Source organism: Symsagittifera roscoffensis, unplaced genomic scaffold (genome assembly GCF_963678635.1).
Source record: "Symsagittifera roscoffensis unplaced genomic scaffold, txSymRosc1.1 SCAFFOLD_424, whole genome shotgun sequence".
NCBI lineage: Eukaryota > Metazoa > Xenacoelomorpha > Acoela > Convolutidae > Symsagittifera > Symsagittifera roscoffensis.
Window position 1 is genome coordinate 24,565 of NW_026971127.1, and position 24,991 is coordinate 49,555.

A 24,991-nucleotide genomic window follows, 5' to 3' on the forward strand; every position below is an offset into this window, starting at 1 on the left:
GTAATAGGACAGGTACACACTCCGTTCAAATCATCGGCAGATCCATCGGCCGACATAATACAATCTGTTCCGAATCCACATGGTCTGGTTAGTGCTTCGTGGCTGTCCCTCAAACACGAGTCCCCATCCGAGAGAGGACAGACTGGACAACAGCCACACACGTCTAAGACCATGTCCACGCCACATATGACGTCATCTTCTGGTTCTGGAAAAAAAAGAGTTTTTGGAATTTGAAACTGTGATTAAATGAAGTAAACTACCACCTGGCGCTAACAAATGCAGTCACCGTGCGTTTTCACCTATTTCAGCTCAAAACCAGAAATATGAAACTTTATTGCATCAATTTTTCTATAACTATTCTTTTTTCTTCAAAAAGGTGATCGTCAAAACATCGACTTTGTGCTGCTTTGCAATCTTGAGTTTTTTCAGAGAAGTAAACAGATCTTAGTATCGAAATTATTGCCTAACTGCAGTTAATTTACCGTCATTATTTTTACTGTTGCGATTTTTTAAAAATATATTTTAAAACTCTTTCACGAAGCGCTTTAAAATTTTCAAAATCAGAGCAACCTAAACAACTTAAATGTTCTATCGATATGACTTCTGATTTTGATTAAAGAGATCATTCTTCAAAAAAAAATTACAAAGCATGCTTAACTTATTCACGATTCAAATCCTTACTTTTTATGCATCATCAGTAACTTCCGACAACGTATACAAACTACTAACTTCTGAGGAAACAAAACAAAACTACACGTTTTGTCCGACGTGCAAAACCGAGTTTCAAAAAGCGGCGGCAACATGCATGGCGTGTTCATCTTTTATCGTCACAGTGTCGAAGAATGAAGAATCCGTTATTTCACGACTTACAACCGACCGTATATGGCAATATCCTTTTCTTACAAATGTTGCTTATGGTAACGGTTCTAGGCATTGTTTCGTAGATAATAAAAAACATTGCAATGACAACCAAACTTCGGTGAAGTTACGTAATCCGCTGTTTATGGCTTCAGATCCATGTTTTGTTTCAACGAAATCCGACTTCTCGAAATTTGATCAAATCAAATGCACATCACATGTTAACTTTGTTTGCATGCCACAAGAAAACAAAACAGAAACAGCCGAATCATGTAGTGTAGCTGAATACTGTAAAGGTATTTTGAAGTTAAGTTTGCACTAGTAAAACTATTATAGGTAACCCAAACAATTAAAGTCTGCGAATGGAAATGTTAATGATCTTATTGAACTAATCAAAAAATGAAAATTTTACTGGAAATAGGACGAACTTGCATCAAATAAAAGACAGTTTCCACAGGGCTCTGATGTTGAGCGCTGTTTTTTTTCTATGATTCTTGAATGACTTTCATCGAAAATCATTGTTAAACTTTGTGTAGATGAAAATTGCATCGATGCCTCGTTCGATGGCCAGTGCAGTTTACTCAACGGAGCCCTGCAGAATGGACGCAACTACGCGAAGGAGAGGATCATCAATGGAGTGCCAACTACGATAGAACAAAACCCGTGGATGGTCCGATTTCAGGTCAGAACCTAATCAAAAACTAAATCAAAAAAGGTCTCCCCAAATAGAACTCCCCCGAAAAATTAGTAAAAAAAACACAGAATGTGTGCTAAATTAAGAAAGAATATATCCAACTTGGAAATAAAAAAATAATTGTTGAACTCGGAAGGAAAAGAATTTGTTCAGGCGTCGTATCAAAATGAGGACAATGAGATCTGCAGTGGGGCTATTCTGACGCCACATGCCATCCTCACTGCCAGACATTGTGTGGACTTCCAGAGACAGAAGCTGGAGATATACTACGGGGAGGCCAAACTAGACGAACAAATAAGGGAGGAGCTTACACACAATAATAATATTATCGACTGTATTTTCAAGCCAAGCCTTGTATGAAATTTTACGTTTGCTCTTTAACGTTTACTGCTTAGTTCGTCTCAAGAGAATCCCAAAAAGGCACCCGCCTGTTGGGTGACATCTCAATGAGCAAAAACTGTTAGCTCAAACTATTCGCAGAAAGAACATTTTATTTAAGTAAATGAAGACAATTTAGTAAATTACAAATTACAACACGTACACATAGCAAAAAAAATAATTGAACAATCAAAAAAAAATTAAAAAGTTTTGTTTTGCGTTACCGAATGAGGCTTGACTTTTATTTGCTTCATGCTCTGCGACCGGCTTTCCTAGTCAAAGTTTTGTCGAATTTAGGAAATCATGTTGTTTCGCAAAATCATCTGGTCTATGTTAGGGTTAAGTCTACCGAACTAATGAAAGTAATTTTATTTTTTGGCATTTCAATAGAATATATTTGAAAGCCTATAACAATAAGCACCAAATTGTAATCAAACTAAGCTTCGCCCTGCTGTAATACCAGACATCGCTTTAATCCTGCCCGCGCTCAGACCATCACAAACTCCAAGCTGTACAAGATGTCCAATCAGGACGTGGCAGTGGTGATTGTACCCGAGCCAATCTACAACAAAACTACAAAACAGGTGGCCCCTGTGAGAAGGCAGAGTGGGAATAAAGTACCCGAGAAGGGGGAGAGTGCACGTGTGGCAGGGTGGGGCGCTACTTGTGTGAAGGGTAAGACTGTTATTTTTTTAAGGAAAACGACGATTTAGCTTTTTTCAAGCCGACATTTGTTGGATGAAAAACCGGAGAAACGTAACTGTTAGACAATTTTTTTCTCATTTCCAGCAATAACTTTCGTTAGCGCAGCTGAACAATCTTATATAATAAATGTAACTCCGAATGCGCTATGGACGCAATGTTTAACTGAACGCAATGTTTTAGCTTTGTCAAATGCAACGTTTAAAAAAATTTTAAGGCTTAACGTTTAAGAAAAGGCCAAGAATGTTCTAGAACTTTCAAATTTTCTTAAGTCTGGAATATTCTAGAATTGTTTTTGACAAAAATTCAATTCTGTAGACAAGATCAACTCAATGCAGTTTCAAGGCTAGACAGTGACTGTCCATTTTTTCCCGAAATTTGCGTTCTTAGCTTGATTTTTTCTGAAACGAACCAACTAAAAACAGCAAACTCCTTGCTAGAAAAACTAGCCATTTTCAAAGTGCCATCGCTTGCATAGCTTGTTTAGAAAAACATAAATTTTTCGCCAATCGATCTGCTCTGTGAAAACTTGAGATAATTCAAAGTTTCATTGCCTCAATAGCTTGCTTAGAACACTTAAGTTTTTCGCCAACCGATTTGCCTCTTGAAATAATTTGAAAATTTCATAAGTTTCATCGCATGATTCGTGTGCTCAAAAAACGTTTAAAAAATTCGAGTTATCTCATAGACTGAATTGTTTTGCGAAAAGCTTAAGTTTTTAAAGCAAAGCTTTCGCAAACATTTTTATGCAAGTTTTTTGCAAAATAACTTTAAGTATTTATTTCAGTCTATGAACCCATTCAATGTATGAATTCATTTGAAATAATTCGAAGTTTCATTGCTTGAAAAGCTTGCTTAGAAAATTTTAAGCTTTTCGCAAATTGATTCGAAATTCAAAATAACTTGAATTGTTTGGAATTTTTTACCTAAAAAAAGCTTTCTAAGAAAAAGTTTTTTTTTGCGAACCGATTCGATCAACCAAATATTTTGGAAAATTCTAAGTCACATAGCTTGAATAGTCTGCTTAGAAGACTGTAAGCTTGCTATCTTTTTTGCTAGCTCTTTTTTCTATTTCAACTTCGTGAAATAACTTGAAATATTTTGAAGTTTCCTAGCTTGCTTAGAATTACTTAATTTTGTTGCCAACAGGTTGGCTTTATGCAACGATCTGAAATTTTAAAAATGTTTCCTTGCTTGAATAGCATATAAAGCTATTTTTTACAAAAAATTTGATCCAATAACTATTTGAAATATTTCTAAGTTTCCTGACTTGAAATGCTTGCTTAGAAAACTTGAATATTTCGCGAACTGATTCGGTCCATAAAATAACTTGAAATAATTCAAAGTTCATAACTTGAATAGCTTGCTCAAGAAAAACATAAGCTTTTCGTGAACTGATTTAGTCTAGGAGATAATTTGACGCGTATCAAAGCTTAGGCCAAATAGCTAGCATACCAAAACTTGCTTTTTTTGATAATCTTTTTGATGTGTCAAATATCTTGAAATAGTTAAAAATTTCATCGCGTGATTGGCTCCATTAGAATAACTTGAAATAATTTCTATCCGGTTGAGTTGATAAACTAATATCAAAAAACCAATGTTTTCTTGGTTTTTAGTTGCTTCAAAAAATTTTTTATTTTTTCGCTATCCGATTCACTGTAGTTGGTTTCAAAGGTGTATAGCTTGAATAGCTTGCTTAAGAAAAACATTAGTTTTTCGTTAAGCATTTAATTCTAAAACCTTCCAAAGCATAATGCTAATAGCCAGGATTCATTCTATGAAAAACCTTGAAATAATTCCAAGCTTAATAGCTCTAATAGTTTGATTAGAAAAACTTAAATCTTTTGCGAAGTCTGTGAAGTTACATGAACTTAAATCTGTGAAGTTACATGAAATATTTCAAAGTTTCGTCGCTTGAATAGCTTACTAAGAAAAGTTTTTACTTTTCGCCAACTGATTCGCTCTATCGAACAGCGTGAATTTTTTCAACGTGAAGTTTCCGTTCTTTAATAGCTTGCCTAGAAAGTCTTCACTCTTTTCGCGAATTTTTTCGCTCTATGAAACAACTTTTAAAATTTCAAAGTTTCATCACTTGAAATTCTTTCATAGAAAAACTTGAAGTTTAGCCTTCCGATTTGCTTCATGAAACATTTTGAATTATTTCAAAGTTTCAGCGTGAATAGCTTGCTTAGAAGAATTTCAATTTTTCGGGAACCGATTCGTTCTACGAAACCTAAAGTTTTTCAAACCGATTTACGATATGGCTCAACTTTAAATTGTTCAAAATTTCATAGCTTGGATAGCTTGATCAAAACCATTTTTTGCGAGCCAATTGATTATTGGAGGCTGGCTTGCTAGCTTTGAACTAACGGCATTAAAACCCGGGAGTTTACCAATCTGCGCACACTTCAGATTGTTTGAGCATCTGATATTGTCACTGAATTTTTTTTTTCTAATTAATCACCAAAATTTGCCAAAAAAACTTTCAAGCCAAGACATTCACAAAAAAGAAAAAAGTAGAAAAAAAGCTGAAAACCCAGAACCCGAAAAAAAAATGAAAATGAAAGTTGTAATTTTTCGCAGGTCAGTTAGTAGACGGCCAGCCTTGTATGCACCAACAGATCTCCTCGTATTTAAACGAAGCAACGATCCAAATAGTGGACAGCTACTTGGCCTGGTTCGACGCCAACATCTCCTACTCCCAGTGTCCCTACAATGGAAAGATGACCCGGTATGCATTCTGTGCTGGGGGTAAGGACAGTGACTGGAAGGACTCCTGTCAGGGCGACTCGGGTAGTCCACTCATGTGCTACGACGACAGTGGAAAAGGTAAGGATATCTAGGTTACGTGGCAGTATTTAGACAACCAAGTATTCATACTCGATAGTAAGCAGACAAATACTGTATTAACCAATCAGAATCGAGACAAGGAAAAATTAATAATTAATAAGAATTTACTTCGTAAATTTGCTTTCTCATCTCGATTCTGGTTGGTTAATACAGTATTTGTCCGCTTACTGACGAGTATGAATACGCGGTAGTCTAAATACAGAACGCACTCCGAATAATCTAAGAGGTAAAAAGTTCAAGCTTGCAGTCCCTGAGATTTCTAATATCTGACCAAGTTTATGAATGAAAATGTATAACGGTCAGATAAAAACATCGTATCTAAATACTAGAAAATGAAATATGATTTGAAAAACAATTTTTCCGGCGTTGTATTTTTTATTGGTGCAAAATACTTACAGATAACCTTTTCAGTGAGCTGATGAAGAAAAATAAACGATCTCGACTGTGTTTTTTTTTTCATTGTATCGCAAAAAATAGGGAAAGAAATCTGGGTGAGCAGATCCAGAAAAATAGACGATGAGCCGCAATACACATTGATGCAATCCGACCATCAAATGCTAAAACTTTGTGATGGGTTTTAACTAATTCTGTTCAAATATAAAATAATAGTTTTTAGGCTGTCAAAAAATAATAATTGTTTCTTAGAATACGCCTGTGGGTTGGTCAGTTTTGGTCCCGAGAACTGTGGGGTGCTTTCTGGTGGATACATCAACTTAACTGAACCAGCAATCAGTAAGTTCATAGACGCCTGTCTAGTAGACCTGGAGGTCAGACTACGAAAGGGGGAGATCACTCCATCCTCAACTCAAAAATCACATGAAGAGAGAATTAGGTCGAGACAAACATTAATGATTGGAATGATTGTATCGAAAGTTTTTATGTTGAAATAAATGTTATCAATAAATATGCCAGATATTCTATATTCGGAGAAGACAGGGGCGGATCTTGATATTTCAGACGAAAATTTAGAGTTCAAATTAGCTTGTCTTTACCTCATTACGAGGCCAAATTGTCTATTTTCTGAATTTAAGTGGATTCCGCAATAAGACCGCTCTCTTTGTTTTTTCTTTTTTTGTGTTCTTCTTTCCACAATCATGTAAATTCAAAATAACCACTTGCTTAAACATACATGCTGCTACAAAATGAAGTTATCTTAATAAGTTAAGAATCAACAACTACACCGACATGTAAATAATACACAAGTACAACTTGTACAAAAATGAATTAAACAATACTAACATTAGACATAGAATTAATCTCCAAAAAAACTAATGGATCTATCAATAAGAATTTTTTCGTGTAGTTCAATCAAAAATTTTTTAATTTCACGTTTGAATTGTTCCAATTATTACAACTTATGTTTGCTCTAGATTTTTTTCCGCAACTTCTTCTTGGGAACTCACTTTGTTTTATTTATTTTGTGCGTTTGTTCAGTTTGACAGGTCCTCTGTTATAGATAAACTGCCTACCAATTTCATTTGTCTTAAAATTATTCGCCACATCAAAAATTCTAGTCAGGCAATATTGGTTAATAAATAGTTCGGCTGGTAAAATTTTGAATTTGAGAAGTAAATTTTGTACTTGATCATATTTTCTGCGAAAATAGCAAACTTTGATTCCCAAGTTAATTTGTCTGTTTAGTCAGTTAATTTAAGACATGGGTCGATTTTGAAAAAAAAAGCTGCACTAAAAAATAAATGCGACAAATCTAGTAATCTGAAAAGCATAACTCTTGTTTCTAATGGTACCATATGTCGCGTTCAAATCATTGACTTAATGGCAATTGCGATTTTGCTTAAACATTTGTTCAATTCAACTGAAAGTAAGGTTTCTGTCCACTAACACTCCAAGATACCTGGCATGTTCCTTTTCCGACAAATTTTGACATATTTACTTTAGCCAGGTTGCGAGCGTTAGTGTATTAGTACGAACCTTCTTTTTCTCATCTAACTCGTTAAAAAAGTGTTCATTAAAGTGTTCACTTATTTGTAGGCACTTTTACTATAAGCACGTAATGGCTAGTGTTTGGGAGTTATTAAGCGCCCGTGGCTGAATGGTTTGTGCGTGAGACTCTTAACCTCTAGGTTCGAGATCGATTGCGAGACGTAACCAATTTTTCAATAAATCGACGCTCATTTCTTTTTTATTGCCTTTTAAAGAGTTGCTTTTTGTTGTATTATCTCTGATGCTAGGAGCTGGTTAGTTTTGAAAAAGTTTAATTAAGCGAAAAAGGTAGTCTAGTATGTTCAGTTTTTTTTGCTGCTTCACGCGCATGTCTATTCTACAATAAGTATCGCAAAATGGGCAAATGTGCATACTAATTTTCTTCTGGTTTCGTTGTTTCGTATGAAGTTTTGTTGACAGTTTAGCTCTCAAATCTTTTCATTTTCATTGGCTTTGTTGTCACTAAATACTCCTAGTTTCTTAAGGAAAAGCAAGCTTAGTAGTTTCCATTCAGCTTCTTTTCTTTTATTGTTCAGACTTTCCAAGAAGGTGAGGAAAATTTATTCTTGGGTTGGTTTTATTATTCAGACTACTTTCACAATTCTTTGCTCCCTCGGGCGATCAATTCCTTTGTCCGCACGGGCCCAGCCGTGTTAGCGCACCAATATAGCATCCTGCCACGATTCTGTTTATATTGCTCGTTTTTCATTTGTTTATATTCTGTTTATATGACCCTCGGCGAATTAATCCTCACTACAAAGTTGTTTCAAAATTAATTGAGCTTATTCTGTTTGTTATTTCTATACACGGCCATCTTATCAGCCTAAAAATCATAATTTTGTCATTTTTTGCTTTACAAAAAATGTTCGATACCGATTAAAGGGCAGTCGGAACGTTCAAAGTTTTGCTCTGATACAAGTAGTCTTAGATACTGTGAGCGGAACCCCCAAATTATAAGCAAAATCCTCATTTTGTTTGCGGACTCCAGCAACAAATACTTTTAGGTCTTAAAATTTCCACGTACAATAGCTAAATACTTGCTTTTAAATTCCGCGTATGCTAAATGTTAATTCTTTTTAGCTTTAAATTTTTCACGCAACAACTGGTTTAGTTGAGTACGTTAATTAAATCTACTATCCACTTAATTTTGCGAAATCGGCTTGCTGTTTGCGGAAGCCGTTTACGTTTGCGGAATTCGCTAGCTTTTTGTAGAACCCGGGTTTATTTGCGGAATCCGGAAGGGCTATTTACATTCCTTTGTTGCAGAATCAGCAATAAAACTAATGTGCTGGCAAAAATTGCGTTACACGTTTTGTAAATGAAATCCATTTACTTTTTGAGGCAATTTTTAATACTTGTCTTTGGATCCCGGTGACCTACAGAAACCAAAATGTGCAGTGTTTGGCCTTGCACTGCGTTAACAGCGCGTAATATATGTTGTTAACTCTTACCGACTGGCCGAGTTGTCACTTACGAAGCAGTATAAAAAAGCAGCAAGTCAAATATCTTTTTAAATGCGTTTCGACGTCAGTTTTAGCCGTCAGTTGCTTTCAGATAACAAAAAATTTCAATCTTAAAAAAGCTTGAAATGATTCAAAATTTAAAATTGTCTGAAAATGAAACGCAAAAAATTGTTGTATAATTAGTTCCTGTAAAACGCTGTACCATGTTTCCAGAAAAAATCAAACGGAATAAGTGTAGTCATCGCAAAATTTTGTTTTAAAAATTTGCTTGTCATTCAGTGTGTGAAAATATAGTGAAAATGAAGCATCAAATTTATACATGGCACAAAAATTTTGAAATTAAATATGAACAATTTGCTTGTATTAGGGCGAAACCCTGAAAATTTCGACTAGCTTTAAAGGTCTATGTAGCAGTAATAACATCAAAAAATTTAATGTAATTAGAAAACGAACATTTATTTTAACTTGAGATTTTTTGTGAAAAACATCCCATCACACGCCACATAAAGTACAAAGTGATAGATTTCGCTCTTAGCAACAAATCAATTACTGCAAAGAAGCTTCCTTCAATCAATTTGAAACTATTTCTAGGACGGATTAAGGCGCCGCTTACACGTTAACAGCGCGAAATATATCTCGCGTTAATTGTCCCAAATTGGCCAAAATGGCAATCTTTAAACCCCCATAACTTCACAAAATATGATCTCAGAAGAAATATTTTTTTAATTTAAGCGCAGGACAGCAAACAATGCTTTTTGAATGATAGTTAAAAAAACCATCCAGAATGGCTTGTGAAAAGTCGAATTTTCTCTGAAGAAAAAAACCATCCCGAGCACAAATATTCCGTGAATTTCGTTGCGAAAGGCGACCAATACATTCTTTACGAAAATGGTTAATAAGAAGAAAAGAATCTTTTCCGTAAAAGTGCATCCCACAAAAGTTTTTTCATTCGGACATTCAAGTAAAATGAGGTTTCCATCATACTTAACTCGATATAATGTTGTGCAATTGTACTTCTTTGATGTTTCTTAGTGTGCAATTAGCCTCCTCATGGAATATAATTTCTTCCTAGTCAAAAAATTCAGCAAATTGGTTTAAGTTGGCCAGAAAACTCAGATTTTGATTTCTTACCTCATTTTGAGGATACGAAAGCTGAATTTTTCATTTTAGAATTAGACAGTAACTGTCACGTCTTACAAAAAGATTTGACTTGGAGGATCTAAAATTTTCTCGAGAGGGCGCGGGTTTTTTGTTGACCTTTTTTTGGTCGACCAAATTGATTTTCCGAGCTCTCCCAAAGCACTACAAAGACCCTATTTGAGCAGATTTTTAGGTCGACTAATTTCATTTTCCGAGCTATCCCATAGCACTACAAAGACCCTGTTTGGGCGGTTTTTCAAAAATTTTGTCGACCTTTTTTTTAGGTCGACCAAATTGATTTTCCGAGCTCTCCAAAGCACTACAAAGACCCTGTTTGGGCTGAATTTTCTGCGCCGCAGGCAAACTTTTGAAAAAACAAGGCGTTTATAGGCATTTTTGGAAAATTTTGACCAAAAAGTTGAGTTATTTTTTGGCGCGGGCTCCCCCCTCAAAGTTAGTATATATTGGCGCCATAGGCTACTTTAGAAAAATTTTAGGGTCCGTCGGCCAAAAATGGATTTTTCAAAAAGTATCAAAGGGGGGGCCCTTTGGGTCTGTCTACGACATTTGAACTTTATTCTTTGCCGAACCTAATTTTGCCACATTTTCGACATGAATATGCCGTCAAATTAGTAAATTGAAAGACTCAAAACTCAAAAGTCAAAAAAAAATCATTTAAAAAGAAACAACTAAACTACGATTTGAAATTGGAATCTTAATCACCCAAAACGTATTGCCATTGTCATTGGCGCACAATAGTTTTTAAAACAAAGAAACCGAAACCAAGGTTTTTTTTCGTTTGAAAAATCAACGAACCCATCCTTATACTAACCAATCATATTGTTTACTTTTTTTTGGATTGTAAGTTCCAAAGAAAAAAACTCAAAATCTTTTTTTTTGTTACAATACAATTGCGAGGTTTCCATGTAATCAAAGGAATTAAATATTGGCCATTTTACATTTTTGTCTGACACGTCAAAACGTGAATTAAGTTTAGGAGACAAAGTCAATTAAAAATGAATTCAACCTATGATGCTGTTTTTAAAGTCATAGAAACAGACGTAGAAATTTTAGCAAAAGCAATTAACCAAGCCATAAGCGATTCCGACGAAGTACAGATCATAAACGATTTCTTAACGGAATTGAAGAGCTTGCTTGACGATGCCAATAACGAAGCAGTCAAGATAATACGCACCGGAACGGACCAGCAAGACCCAATCATTGAACGATTGAAAACTTTGAAAATTTTGTACCGAACGATCCAACTACGATCAAAACGATACGAGCGTACCCTCAACAACACTGCCACGTCTTCTTTAAACTCATCACGAGTAGCCAGCAACGTCTCAACGCCTTCAATAATAGGACAAGCCTTGAAAAATCTTCCCCTTCGACGCCAAACGGAAAGTTTAACCCGTAGTACCACTACACAAAACGTCACCATGGACCAGGACACCCCGGACGATTTGCCACAATTTTCAGGATTGCCAGCAATCTTAAACGCTACTTCAAACCACAGATCAAATTCCGCCCAGGACAATTCAGGACTCCTACTTCGTCCCGGATCTAACAGCGACGCCAATACCTTGGATCATCGCATTCATCAACAACAAACAGAAACTCTTGGAACTCAAACTGCCCATGGAACTCACCTCCATCCTCAGTCAAACCTCTCATTGCAGCAGCCGAACGCCGACTTGTCACAAAGTTCAAACCTTCAGCCGAACCACCCAGAAGCTCAACTTCAAGGAACGACTATAGAATTGAACAATGGAACTCAACTCCAAATCGACAATCAGCAATTGACAGCAACAGTGGGACAAAGACCAAACTCAGAAGCTCAACTTCATGAAACGTCACCGCACTCCAACCCTGGAAACAAAAAATTCAAGTTTTCAATCAGCAGATGAACGCACCAGCAACCCAACAAAGAAATGTTTCAGCGCCAATATTTCTTCCGACAGCAACTTCAAAAGCAGCTCAGAGTCAAATGATTGGACAGCAAATCACACACCCAATTCTTGCTCCCCAGACAGCTAGCCCCCCACATGGACTATACCAGCCTCCAAGTCAGCAACAGAGGACACATAATCCGAATAGCGCCTTTAGACCCATCTTGACGTTTGGAAATCAGAATTCAACCAATCATCCCCCCACCAACGTGTTCAGTGGACACCAGACGACAGCTAAGGGTATCACAAACATCAACGGAGTACCCATACCAGCACAACCAGAACTACTGCCAACAAACCAAGGAGATCAACGAACAGCAACAAATTGGACCTCCAGCCAGCCGACCCTGACTCACCAATGTACACAACCTGCCATACGATCGTACCAGGAAGGATTTCTGGGAACCACGACAGCATACAACCCTACGAACATGCCGACATCATCATTAACAGCCTTCTTTCATGCAGGCTGCAGGGGACTAACAGAAACAACTCACCAAAATATCAACCGACCTCCCCCTCATCAACATGCAGTCCATCAACATGCAGCACATCAACATGCAGCACATCAGAACCAGCCGACTTATTTCCCGATTCCTACCAACCTTGAAACAGCACCGACAGACCACAACCATCATCAAACGATCTCGAAGACATTCAGGAAATCAGTGCCCATTGTCAAACCATTCATATTCGACGGAGAACCTGAACAATGGTTAGATTGGATAGGACTGTTCAACGCAACCATCAACAGCACCGACATGACAAACTCGGAAAAGATGACACATCTGCAGAAACTTGTATCCGGAGATGCCAAATCTCTCATCCGAGGATATGGATGCAATGGAGCAATGTATGACGCAGCCCTTCAGCGACTGGAAAACGACTTTGGTAACCCGACGAAGATAGTTACATCCTTCCTTCGACGACTCGACGCCATCAGCGGCCCCAATCTACGACATACCAGAAGCTACAAGGACCTCGCCAACTTCCTACAGACAATGGTCGATACATTAACGACACTTGGATTCCAGCACGATCTACACTCTACGACAAATGTCCAAACAGTTTTGTCAAAACTGCCTACCCCTTGCCGACTAGAATGGAATAGATACAATCTGCAATGCAACATCAGACAACCATCACTCATCGACCTCACCAATTGGTTCAAAATCTACGCTGAAGCATGCAGCAATTTGCCGAGCAACAACAACAACACCAAAAACAGCAGCAGCAGCAGCAACAACTACAACAGCAGCAACACTCAAGGATCATCATCCAACGGTCACACCCACCAACATGGACCATCGGATCACCGCGCCAATCAGAACAACCGGAACCAGCAACGCAGCCAGCTGCAACATAAATCTGGACAAAAGGATCAACGACGAGATTTTTGCCCGGAGAAACGCAATTGCCAGTACCTTGGAAAATGCCAACACTTCATCGCAATGAACCCAAAGGACAGATTACAGCATGCCAGGGACCTACAACTATGTTTCAACTGCCTCAGCCCCCACAAGTTCGCCGACTGTCAATCAACGCAAACCTGCCGGACGGACGGATGCAGTAAGAAACACCACACACTTCTGCACAACAGCAGCACCTACAACTCGACGACACAGAGGGAGACAGCCAACCGGAACTTCAGACAACATGACGACACCACCAACTGCAGCACCAGCATCAGCAGAAGGAAATCGACTCGCCACATTCCGACCCTGCCAATAACGATTTCTCATGGCAAACATAGAGTTCATGCCTATGCAATGCTTGATTGTGGAAGCAAACTGACATTGCTTAAATCATCAATCGCCCTCCAACTCAAACCAGATCTGCAGTTAGACGACACCATCCAGCTAAATTAAGCACTGACATCATCAGACACAGCTTCTACAAAGATGACGATCGCGATTGGACCCTACAACCAGCAAAAGCAGCCATTTCAACTAAATGACATCGACGTCATAATGGATTGGAACCTTTCCCAATTCAACCCTGAACTCGTCAACTCCATCTGCCAAAGGAACGAGCCACTTCAACACATTCGGATAGCCAAACTGCCCTCAAAAGAAATCGGAATCATCATTGGATGCGATTTCGCCGAACTCGTGACACCTTCAGAAGTAATCCATTCAAAACAAAATGTGCCTATTGGATGGAAAACGCCACTTGGATGGTCTCTCTGTGGACGAGACAATGCAGCGACACCCAACGACATCAACACAATCAACTTCACGACAGACGATACACTGTTTCGCCACGTAGCTGAATGGATGAAATTGGACGCCGAAGGGATTTCAACTGACCAACGCAGCCTGTCAACAGACGACAAGGAAGCTCTCCGCATCTTGGAATCTTCAACAACCCGCTTGTCCAATGGACACTACGAAGTTGGAATGCTTTGGAAACGTGGACAACAACTGCCAAACAATAGATGGCCTGCCAAGAAGCAGCTCGACAGCCTTCTCCAACGACTGAAGAGAAACACCGAGATGGCACAGAAATATCAGGAGACCATCGACACCGACTTGCAGAAAGGTTTCATAGTCAAAGTTGATGATTCCCATGAAGACTCAACAGGAAAATGGTACCTTCCTCATCATCCAGTGACAAACATCAATAACCTGGCAAGGTACGCCGAGTCCTTAATGCATCGAGCATCTACAAAGGAGTATCACTCAACAGCAACCTACTAACTGGATCAGACCTCCTCACAAACCTTACTGGAATCGTTATGCGATTTCGCGAAGACCAAATCGCTATTTCTGCCGACATTGAAGCAATGTTCATGCAGGTCTTCGTGAGCCCAGAGGACCAGCCGTATTTGCGATTTCTGTGGAAGGACAACACGGACCAACCCGCAACCTTCCAATACACCCGCCACATCTTCGGAGCTACCGACTCACTATGTGTTGCCTGCTACGCCACTCGACAATGTGCGAAGGACAATGCCGACAAATATCCAGCCTTGGAGCAAATCACAAAATGCAACATATACATGGACGACCTATACAAAGCCGTCTCAACACCGACGGAAGCGACACAGTTAATGAACGACCTTCAAAAGATGTTCAGCCTTGGAGGTTTCAACCTCACAAAATGGACCTCAAACTCTCAACAATTCTTCACAACAGTTAACGAGAACCACTTGGAAAACAGCGACAGCCTCACCAAGAAGGAACGACCCCTCGAAAGAGTTCTTGGAGTGAAATGGAAACCAGACACGGACGTCTTTCTTGTGGAAGCAAAGAGGTTTCACGCCATTGACAAGAAGGACTTAACGCAGCGCAAACTATTGAAGTTTGCTTCTTCAATCTTTAACCCGCTTGGAATTACGATGCCACTGACAATTCGACTACGATAATCACTTCAATTTGCCTGGAGTAATGGACCTCAATGGGACAAACCTCTAAACATGGAGCATTTAACAGACCTCAACGATTGGATAGACAAGCGAAGCCAATTCAACGACATCTGCCTGCCCCAGACTTACTTCAAACCAGAAACGAAGATACTGGAAACCCAACTCCATGTATTCAGCGACGCCTCCGAACTTGCCTTAGCATCAGTTGCTTACCTCAGAATCAGATACGATGACGACACAACGGAACTCAAGTTCGTCATTGGAAAAGCCCGAGTAGCACCCATCAGCAGAATGACAATTCCAAATCTCGAGCTTCAAGCCGCCACTAACGGAGCTAAACTGTCTCGTTTCATCAAAGAACAACATGACATACGAATCGACAGTACGACACTATGGACAGATAGAAAAACAGTTCTTCATTGGATAAACTCGCCGAATCAACGACACCGGATCTTTATTGCTAACCGCCTGAATTTCATCATGGACTCAACATCTCCACTGGACTGGAGATACGTGCCCAGCAAAAACAACCCTGCAGACGACGGAACACGTGGTTGCAAAGCATGTGACATGACTACCGATTCACGATGGATCAAAGGACCAGACTTCTTGTTAAGACCATCATCAGATTGGCCTAATCACCCGCCAACACAACCTACAGCCGATATTCATCTGACAGACAACGACCCACAACCACCAACATCAGTAATCGACTTCAACCGATTTAGCACTTGGACAAGAGCACTCAGAGTTACTTCATATGTTCTTCTCTTCGCAGAAAACATCAAAAGGAAGACACGCCAGAGCCTCTCACTTCAACACCTCACCTTAGGATTCGCATGGATCATTAAACACTCACACACTCAATCATTCCCCAAGGAAATAGCATGCCTGACAAAGAAATCTGACATTCCACCCCGCAGCCCTCTACAACCTCTTTGCCCCTTCATCGACGATCACGGATACTTACGTGCCAAAGGACGACTACAGAAAGCCCCGCTTCTACTTTGCAGTCGACATCCAGTCATTCTGAACGCAGAAAACTACCCAATACAACTCTTCATGAAGTAAACACACGAAATAAATTCCCATTGTGGAATGGAACACACCCGAAGCATTCCTCAGCAGGACTTTTGGATCATAAGATCACGCAAGCATCTGAAGAAAACTATTCGACAATGCATACCTTGCCGACGCCTTCGACAGGAACCAGTGAAGCCTCTGATGGCAGATCTACCCCTACAACGACTCCCTTTATCGGAAAACAATTACCCCTTCTACTCAACAGGAATTGACTTCTTTGGACCCTTTGCCACGCGGAACAACGACGAGTACAGTAAGCGATACGTTCTCTTCTTCACTTGCCTCGTCACGCGAGCAGTTCATTCAGAAATATGCCAGCAAATTGACACAAACTCAACTCTACAAGCCATACGCCGTTTCATCGCTAGACGCGGTAAACCCAGGATCATCTTCTCTGACAACGGAAAAGCCTTCGTTGCAGCTGACAAGGAATTACAGGAAAGTCTTTCTGAGATTCAACACAGCAACGACTTCAACAATCAATGCCAATTACTTGGAATAACCTGGAAGTTCAACCCACCTGCAGCTCCTCACTTTGGTGGATCATGGGAACGCCTCATAAAAACATTTAAGATTGCCTTCTACAAAGTCATTGGAACACGGACACTTGACGACGAAACTCTGTCAACCTTCACGTGCGAGGTTGAAGCTATGATGAATTCTCGCCCGCTAACCCACGTCTCATCAGATCCAACCGACGAAGAGTCCCTTACACCCAATCACCTTCTACTAGGACGACCAACAAACAATTTGCCTCCCGGATTGTTTCTCCCTCGCCACACAACGGACAAGAAAACTTGGAAACAAGCTCAAGCCTTGAGTCAACAGTTCTGGAACAGATACCTCAAAGACTACTTGCCAACCTTGACAACCCGAACGATATGGACAAAGCAAGTGGAAAATCTTCAGCAAGGAGACCTTGTATGGATACTGGAAGACCTAACGCCTCGAGGTCTTTGGCCCCTGGGACGGGTACTTCGTACTTTCCCAGGTGCAGACGGAATCGTTCGCTCCTGCGAAATTAAAACTAGCAGGGGGATTCTACACCGACCAGCAGTCAAACTCTCGCGAGTATTGGACCACAGTAACAACTAGATGACCAACATGATCAACGACAGCTAACAACTAGATGACCATTACAATCAACGACGACGTTTCATCAGCTTCAACGAACAATTTTCTAATTTGCAACCTGCAAATGGGCCCGGCTATGTCTACGACATTTGAACTTTATTCTTTGCCGAACCTAATTTTGCCACATTTTCGACATGAATATGCCGTCAAATTAGTAAATTGAAAGACTCAAAACTCAAAAATCCAAAAAAAAATCATTTAAAAAAAAGAAACAACTAAACTACGATTTGAAATTGGAATCTTAATCATCCAAAACGTATTGCCATTGTCAGGGTCGGCAGGGGTCAAATCTGAGGGGGTGGGGGGGGGGGGTAGACGCCCGCCCCCTCCCCCTGTATCCACCCCTGGACTTAGAATTGGCTTTGTTTGAATATATATTGAATTTTATAAAACAAAATAAAAAATGTAGTGTTCACGACTATACGGGTTTTTGGTCCGACAAGAAGTGGGAAGGAACCCAGAAATTGGGTTTGTTTTATGCCAAGTCAAATAAGATGTTCCAGTGACATACACTTTTCGAGTAATATTTCATTATTCAATTTGTCGTCCTGATTTGAACTGTTTCAAAAGCTGACCTAAATGTTTTGATTTTCAGATCAATTTCAATTGATACAAACCGAATTCGCTTCTAATTAAAATGGAAAATAAATTAATTAAAATCGGTTTTTTGGTTTTAAGTGTTGCTTATATTAACGATTCCCATTTTGCCCTCGTCTATCGAAATAGATTATGAACTGATTAAGTATTCTGATCTCTATCGCTCACGACTCCTGCCTGTTTGGTTGTATGAGAACCCTTAAATTTATTTCCAACGCTATAAAACTCATAAGAGATAGTCAATTTGAAGTTAGAAACTTCAAAACGCAGCCATCCATTTAAAGTTAAAAATAAAAAAAACGGAATGAATAATTTATCTAAATCTCAAATTTTTTTATATTAGATTTTTTCAAAATTTTAACTCAAGTTCAAAAAAGTATAGAAAAAAATCCAAAAAGTTTTATCGGAAAACTTAAAAAATTCCGTTCTGTTTCTGTTTTTCATTTTGCAAGGATAACTGCTGATGGAATTTTCCGTGCACAGTAATTACATCTTTTTGTTTGACTTAAGATTGAACTTTTATCCACTATTTCAAAAAGAGCTGGTAGTTTTGTTTGAACTGGCACCCAAATGCAAAGTTGGAGCAAAACTTTTCTCCATTAACTAAACTCCCGTTTAATGTCTACTCACTTGGTTTCGGGCACCTCACATTCTCGCATTTGGGGCAACTTGGATGGCCTTCGTTGGGTTTTTTGGACGCAAAACAAGGCATTGAAAGTATTACGAAGCAACCCATTAAGAACAATTTTTTAAAGTTCGACATTTTTAAAAAGTTTTTTTCTGTAACTGTTCAAATTTTCGTAGATTTTCTTACAACTTAGATAAATTTACTGCTTTTGAAAGCTGAGCAGAAGTTGAAAAATTGAGTTTAAAGTAGAAGTTATGGGAAACTTCAGATGCTTCTAACTGTTTCCAAACAGTTTTGTTGACTGTCACTTAATAATTGTTTACTTTTACATGAAACAGTAAGCTTAATTGCGATGTGATTTTGAGGTCAAAAACATCAGTTAGGGTTTTTTCAGCAGCTTAAGCTTCAGCAGAAGTTACGGCTGCCTTTTTGGTTCAACTGAATACTGAAAAACTCATTTCTACTATTGATGAAAACTTAGTCAGAAAAAGAAACTTGTTGAATAAATAAATTGAATTAATGATGATGAGGTTAAGTTTGACAGAAATGATAATAAAAAGATAATGATTGTGGATTAGATTTAGGCAGTAGAAGGAAACTGAATTATCATCAAATGTTTATTGATGATTTCAGTATAAACTATATTTAGTATTAGGGTTTTTGAGGTGTGCAATCATTTGTCATCTTCAGTCCAACAGGTCTCGGAACCTCCGTCCCATTCACCAACTCCGACACCCTGTCAAACACACTTGTCAATGAGTCCGACAGATCCATGATTGGACTCAAGCTATCCGACAAAGGAGGGGAAGGAAATATAGGACCCGTTTCACTTTTCACCATAGTCGGAAAAGATCCAAAGACGCTTCCAAAGCCACTATGGTCTGAGCTACTGTTATCCGTATTATGATGACTCATCCTAAAATGGTTCACGCCTGAAGCATTCATCGCCTCTCGCTTGACTTGTTTATGTTGCTGTGCAGCCATTAAAGGAACCAAGTTTTTCACGCTGTAAGTCGAAGGCAAACTGTCTATATTTCGCTGCTTGCAAGCATCGCATTTCTTGAAGAACAAACAGCTCCTTGCCGCAGAAAGGATAGATCTTTGTTTTTGGTTCAAGCATTTTCCAAAGTCCAGGTCATCGACTGCGGGAAACCAGTTCAGAACCAGAACTGTCAAGCTGTTCACGAACGATTCAGGAATAAGTTCAAGGTTATTTTTCACGCGTGAACTCGTGTTTAGATGCATGGCCTTGAAACTTCCGTAATGCAGCACGAACAGAGCTTGGACAAAAATAGACGGATATTTGTACTTTAGGAAAATTTTGTACATAAACTGGTCGTCCAGTTCGAAAACGTCCAGGGGCGGGATAATGTCAAGAATTTTCACTTTATGCACGTTGCAATCAGCATGCAAGTCCTCGATTCTGATCTGGACTGGTGCCTGGATATACTTCGGTCCAGACATTTCACCCGAAAGGGAATGGTAATCTGGCGGAGATGACGACGACGCGGATGACAATCCTGAGCTAGAAGGTCCCTCCGAAGGCTTTGGCGTTGTCGGTACCTGGGCTGCTCCTCGGTTTTGCTGAACCGAGGAACCCTGATTTTGGGCTAGCGACACGAGCTGCGAAGTGAAAGTCTGGGGTTGGGACGTTACTTGACTAGTGTTGGAAACAATCGATTTGTTTCTTTCATCGGTGAAACTCGCCGAGCTTGTTGATGGCACTGGCGCCTTGTTACTATTTTGAATCATGTTAGAAGGGTTAAATATATTCGGAGAGTTAACTTGAAAAGGGAATCCAATGTTCAACTTGGGAAAATTTCCAATAGACTCAAATCTTCGGTTCAAAGCTCGCAGATTGACCATGGTTTCAAGCGCTTGTTGAGGTGTTTTCGAAGGACTCAAGTGCATAGGCGATAGTTTAGGAACTTGTGAACAGACTGCACTGGAAGGATCCATATTTCCAGGGCCATTCGGCACTTCGACCTCCAGTTTTTGACCGTGTCGATCCGTCGAACCTTTTTCACTTAAATGCTGCGGTGAAACATTCGGGTTGTTCCTCCTGATTTCCAGAAGCAATTTTGACGATAGCTGCTGGAATTGAGAATCAATCTCTGATTTGACTATTGATGACATGTTTATGGCAAGTTTCTGTGGCAGGTCACGTAGATACTGTTTGATCATCGCAAGTTCGTCAGTGATTCGCTCAAGACTCTCAAAAATAAATTCGCTTTCATCGAAAGTTTTGAAACTTGATGAGTTGCCTTCAAGTCTAGGTCTTTTTAAATTAGGGTTTTCGCCTCCTTGTTGATTACGAATGTTAGCCGGGTGAGTAGACTGGGAAACATACGATGGCTCTACTTTTCTTTTCTGGCTGTGAGTTTGGCCTATGCCTTTCGATCCTTGTCCTTGGGAATCATCAGGCGCAGCAGGCTTCGAAAGATCCAAGGCGTTGTTTTCCATTCTGGATTAATTCGTCTCGGGACTTCGAATCAATGTCCGGACCTAAGAAAAACAGTTTTTTAAAAGACAGAGAAAAAGTGAATTCTTATTTTTATTCGATTCCTGAATTCAGTCCGTTGATATCAGATATCCTTTAATTAGAGTTCAAAATTAAGATTGTAATTAAATTTACGTTTGCTAATGTGCTCAGTTTCTAACGCACAGCAGAGAAAAATAATGAACATTTGCATTTACATTAATGATAAAAATAATGAACTCACTTCAATTAGGAGAATGGAGCAAGCTGAAAAAATGTTGACCTCCCAAACGGATAGTTTAAAAATCAGATCATCGCCAATCAAACTGACACAACAACAGGATGTGTAAAATTGACTGTGAAATCATTGCTTTACATTTAGATTATTACACATTGCAAACATCAACAAACACCTAGCGCATTATATGGGTAACAAATAAGTGAGCAAATGCGTATATGGTTATATGGTAAGTAATAATGTGAGTTGTGAGTATAGGCGAGCTAGTTGTGATTATGGGTCCGATGAAATGCGATGGTAGCTCCTCTTGTATTGTTACATGCTTGTATAATTGTATACGTGAACCGCTATATTGTCTCATATTTAGATTAGTGGTATGATCAAGTGTTGGTATGTTTGTGTGATCAGAAGTGTTTTGATATTTCGTGTTTTATTTGATAAACAACAGACTGGTATTACATGAATGCAATCATCGATCGTTTGGCCTTACAAACATCTCGCTCATGAGATGTGCGTATCACTGCATTTTTAAGAATAGCTAATCCCAAGAGAGCTGAAGTAGCTTTTGATTACAAAATGACGAGGAAAAAATGAAGTTTTCAATTTTTGCATGTTTCCCCCAAACGCAAAATCAGGGGAAAATGATATGTTTCCACAAACAAAGTGATATGTTTTTCATCCTGTAACGCTCCATTCGGACCAAACGCCATTTGGCTACACGTTAACTGAAAACTGCTAACTAGCACGCACTAATTATCTCAAAATGGGAAAACTCAAACACCTATAACTTTGCGAAGAAAAGATCACATGTAATTACTTTGTAATTTTGAGCTTCCACCATCAATACCTTGAACTATATAAAAAAATTCGTCAAAAGTAGCTAAGTAGAAAGTCGGAATTTGTCTGGAGCATGTCGAGAGCGGCACAAACTAAACGGAAATTCGGAGCAACAAAACTGCTTAAATCAAGGCGATGCCCTGAGTGTCACAATTGCACTTTTGAATATTCAAAGTTGTCATTAGAAAAAATGTGATAACATTCTCAATTTATAGTAGTTTTTAGAAAAAAATTCTGATAAAATTTTCGCTTTTTTTGAAACTCTCAAGTCACAAAATCAAATTCGCACGCAAATACTGGCAACTCATGATTTGAACAACTATTCCATCTCTAGCATTTATAAACTTATTTATAAATCCTGACTGTTCTCAGTCAGAGACCATTTACATCGAACAGAATAGTTGTTCTCCAACTAAACCCACTTTTACTAGTATTTGATTAGGATCTGTTGAGACCTATGAAATAAGAGCAAAATTAGGACCGGTATTCGACTAAGAAATTGCTCAAAACTAAGACAGGCCAAAAATATGATAGCGTAACAAACGGACAGTGTACCTAATCAGAAATTTCTTAATGAGTTATCAGCATCTCGAATCAATTCAAAGCTTAAACATTGGCAGTGCTGATGCGGAATTCGCTTCATAACTTCTTTAACGGAAAAAACTACAAGCAGTACTTTGAATCTCCAATTTTTACGGCAAAGCAATCCACGTTAGAATCCAATAACTTAAATTCGAATCCACGGCTGTGACAGATTCCGTTCCATGACATATCTCGTCTCATTTAAATTTCAACAGGTTTCGTCCCCTTTCATAGTGTACACAGATTTCGTCCCACAAATTTGGATATGGGATAAAGGGATGTTGGATATGGGATTAAATCTGTATGGGACGGAATCTGTTATTCAAATAAATAGGACGAAATCTGTAGTAGAACGAAATCTGTGCCAATCGAACCCGCTATGTGATCTTGTCTCAAATTGTAATTCTGTCTCATCGGTAATTACATCATAATTAAATTTAACCTAGCATTTGAGCTCAAAAAACTTGGAAATGAAAAAGGGTAATTGATTAAGCGGAAAACTTAAATGATAACAATTGATTATATTTTCTTCTTTTCTTTTCGGTAATCATATTCAGTTTAACCAATAAAAAAATCAATAGTTTTTTTTATTATTATCGACCATAAACAGTTTTCTCTGATTTTTAATTTTGTATGCTTCAGCGCGTATCTTAGCATTTCTACTCAGATACCATTTAGTAAATTTGTTACGAAGACTCCTAAAAAAATCCATGTTTTCCAAAAAAAAACATTTTTTTCATCATTTCAAAAAGTTATATTTAACAATCTGATTAAATTGAAGAGGCGCACAAAATAATTTTTGGATCGGGTTGCCTATATCATGCTTTGGTCTTGTTTAGAACTGTACTCAAAATCATGAGTGGAAAATGCAGTTTCAATCCAAATTAAAAAAAATGCAAAAAAAAGAAAGCAAACAGCCAGTTGCAGAAGAGTCAATGAACGCAAGGAAACAGAAAACACACTGAATTGTTTTTGAAAACACTTCAACTTTGCACTTCAAAGAAAAAACATATGACCTTAAACCTCTTTCAGTTATATTTTGCACTATTTTGATAAAAGTAACCAAATTCAAATTCTACAAAACTCATTCAATAGATAAACTTATATTTCGCTAGAAAGTATGAAAAAATCTAAAATCGAAACTAGATTTCAGTAACGTTTTTCATGATTTTTACGCTTTTGCTGCTCGATAGGGCAGTTCGCCATCTTTTTAAAGAACTGAACTTAGAAAAAAAAATCATAAATCGAAATTGTAGTATGAACAAATCTAGAGGTTTTTTCTGATCAAACAAGAGAAATCCTCAAAACATGTCCAGACTTTCGCGACTATTTGTCCCGACTCTCGCGACTTTCGCGACTTTATATCCAGACTTTTGCGACCAACTGATGGTATGACGAGACTTTCGCGACTTCTTGTCCAGACTGTCCAGACTCAAACTCTCTGCGCAACTATTCAATTAGGGTCTGGACTTTCAATTTGCAATCAATGACTAGATACTATGAATCTCTTTAACTATTGCCCCATTATGGAACCTATAGTAACAAATTGCTATTCTTATATTGAACTAATTCAACGGTTGATTATATGTGCAATTTGTACCTAGTAACGAATCCCCTTCTTTGTGAAACGAGAAATAGTTAAAGAGATCCGATAATACTGGTGCTGGGATTATACTCCATGAAACTCCAGGCTTCAAAAAAACTGAGAAAAATCGAAGGAGGTATGGATCTACTTAACAATCCCCCCCCCCCCCCCCCCTATGGTACCTACTTAAGAATCTCCACCCCTATAAATAAATACAGTAAAATAGCACTGAGCTTTCTATTGAGAATTCTAATTTGGCTGCATTCTGATTGGTCTAAAAATCGACCACTTTGATCTACTTAACAATCCCCCCCCCCTTTCTTGAAAGGGGTGGAGATTGTTAAGTAGATCCGAAGGTATTTACTGTGTTTTGTGAAAAAGTTTGAAAAACAAGGTTTTGATTAAGTTTTGTGGCCTTTTCAGTTACACATCCCAAAATCGATATTTTAGTTACTTTGAATATTGTGTAAAAATGCTCAA

At 38.5% G+C, this 24,991-nt stretch overlaps 1 protein-coding gene across 1 annotated transcript; it reads right to left on the reverse strand.

Annotated features, from left to right (window-relative positions):
- Positions 1–19,441: 19,441 nt before the first annotated feature.
- On the reverse strand, positions 19,442–21,754 carry LOC134856171 (uncharacterized). The gene is made up of 2 exons (XM_063872534.1): positions 21,514–21,754; positions 19,442–21,295 (listed from the first exon to the last, which is right to left on the reverse strand). Exon 2 carries the CDS (start codon positions 21,251–21,253, stop codon positions 19,442–19,444), a length of 1,812 nt encoding a protein of 603 aa, XP_063728604.1. The 5' UTR covers positions 21,254–21,295; positions 21,514–21,754.
- Positions 21,755–24,991: the final 3,237 nt, after the last annotated feature.

Excerpts from the sequence above, each read along its gene's own strand:
- LOC134856171 (XM_063872534.1), bottom strand. The coding sequence starts at position 21,253 with ATGGAAAACAACGCCTTGGATCTTTCGAAGCCTGCTGCGCCTGATGAT.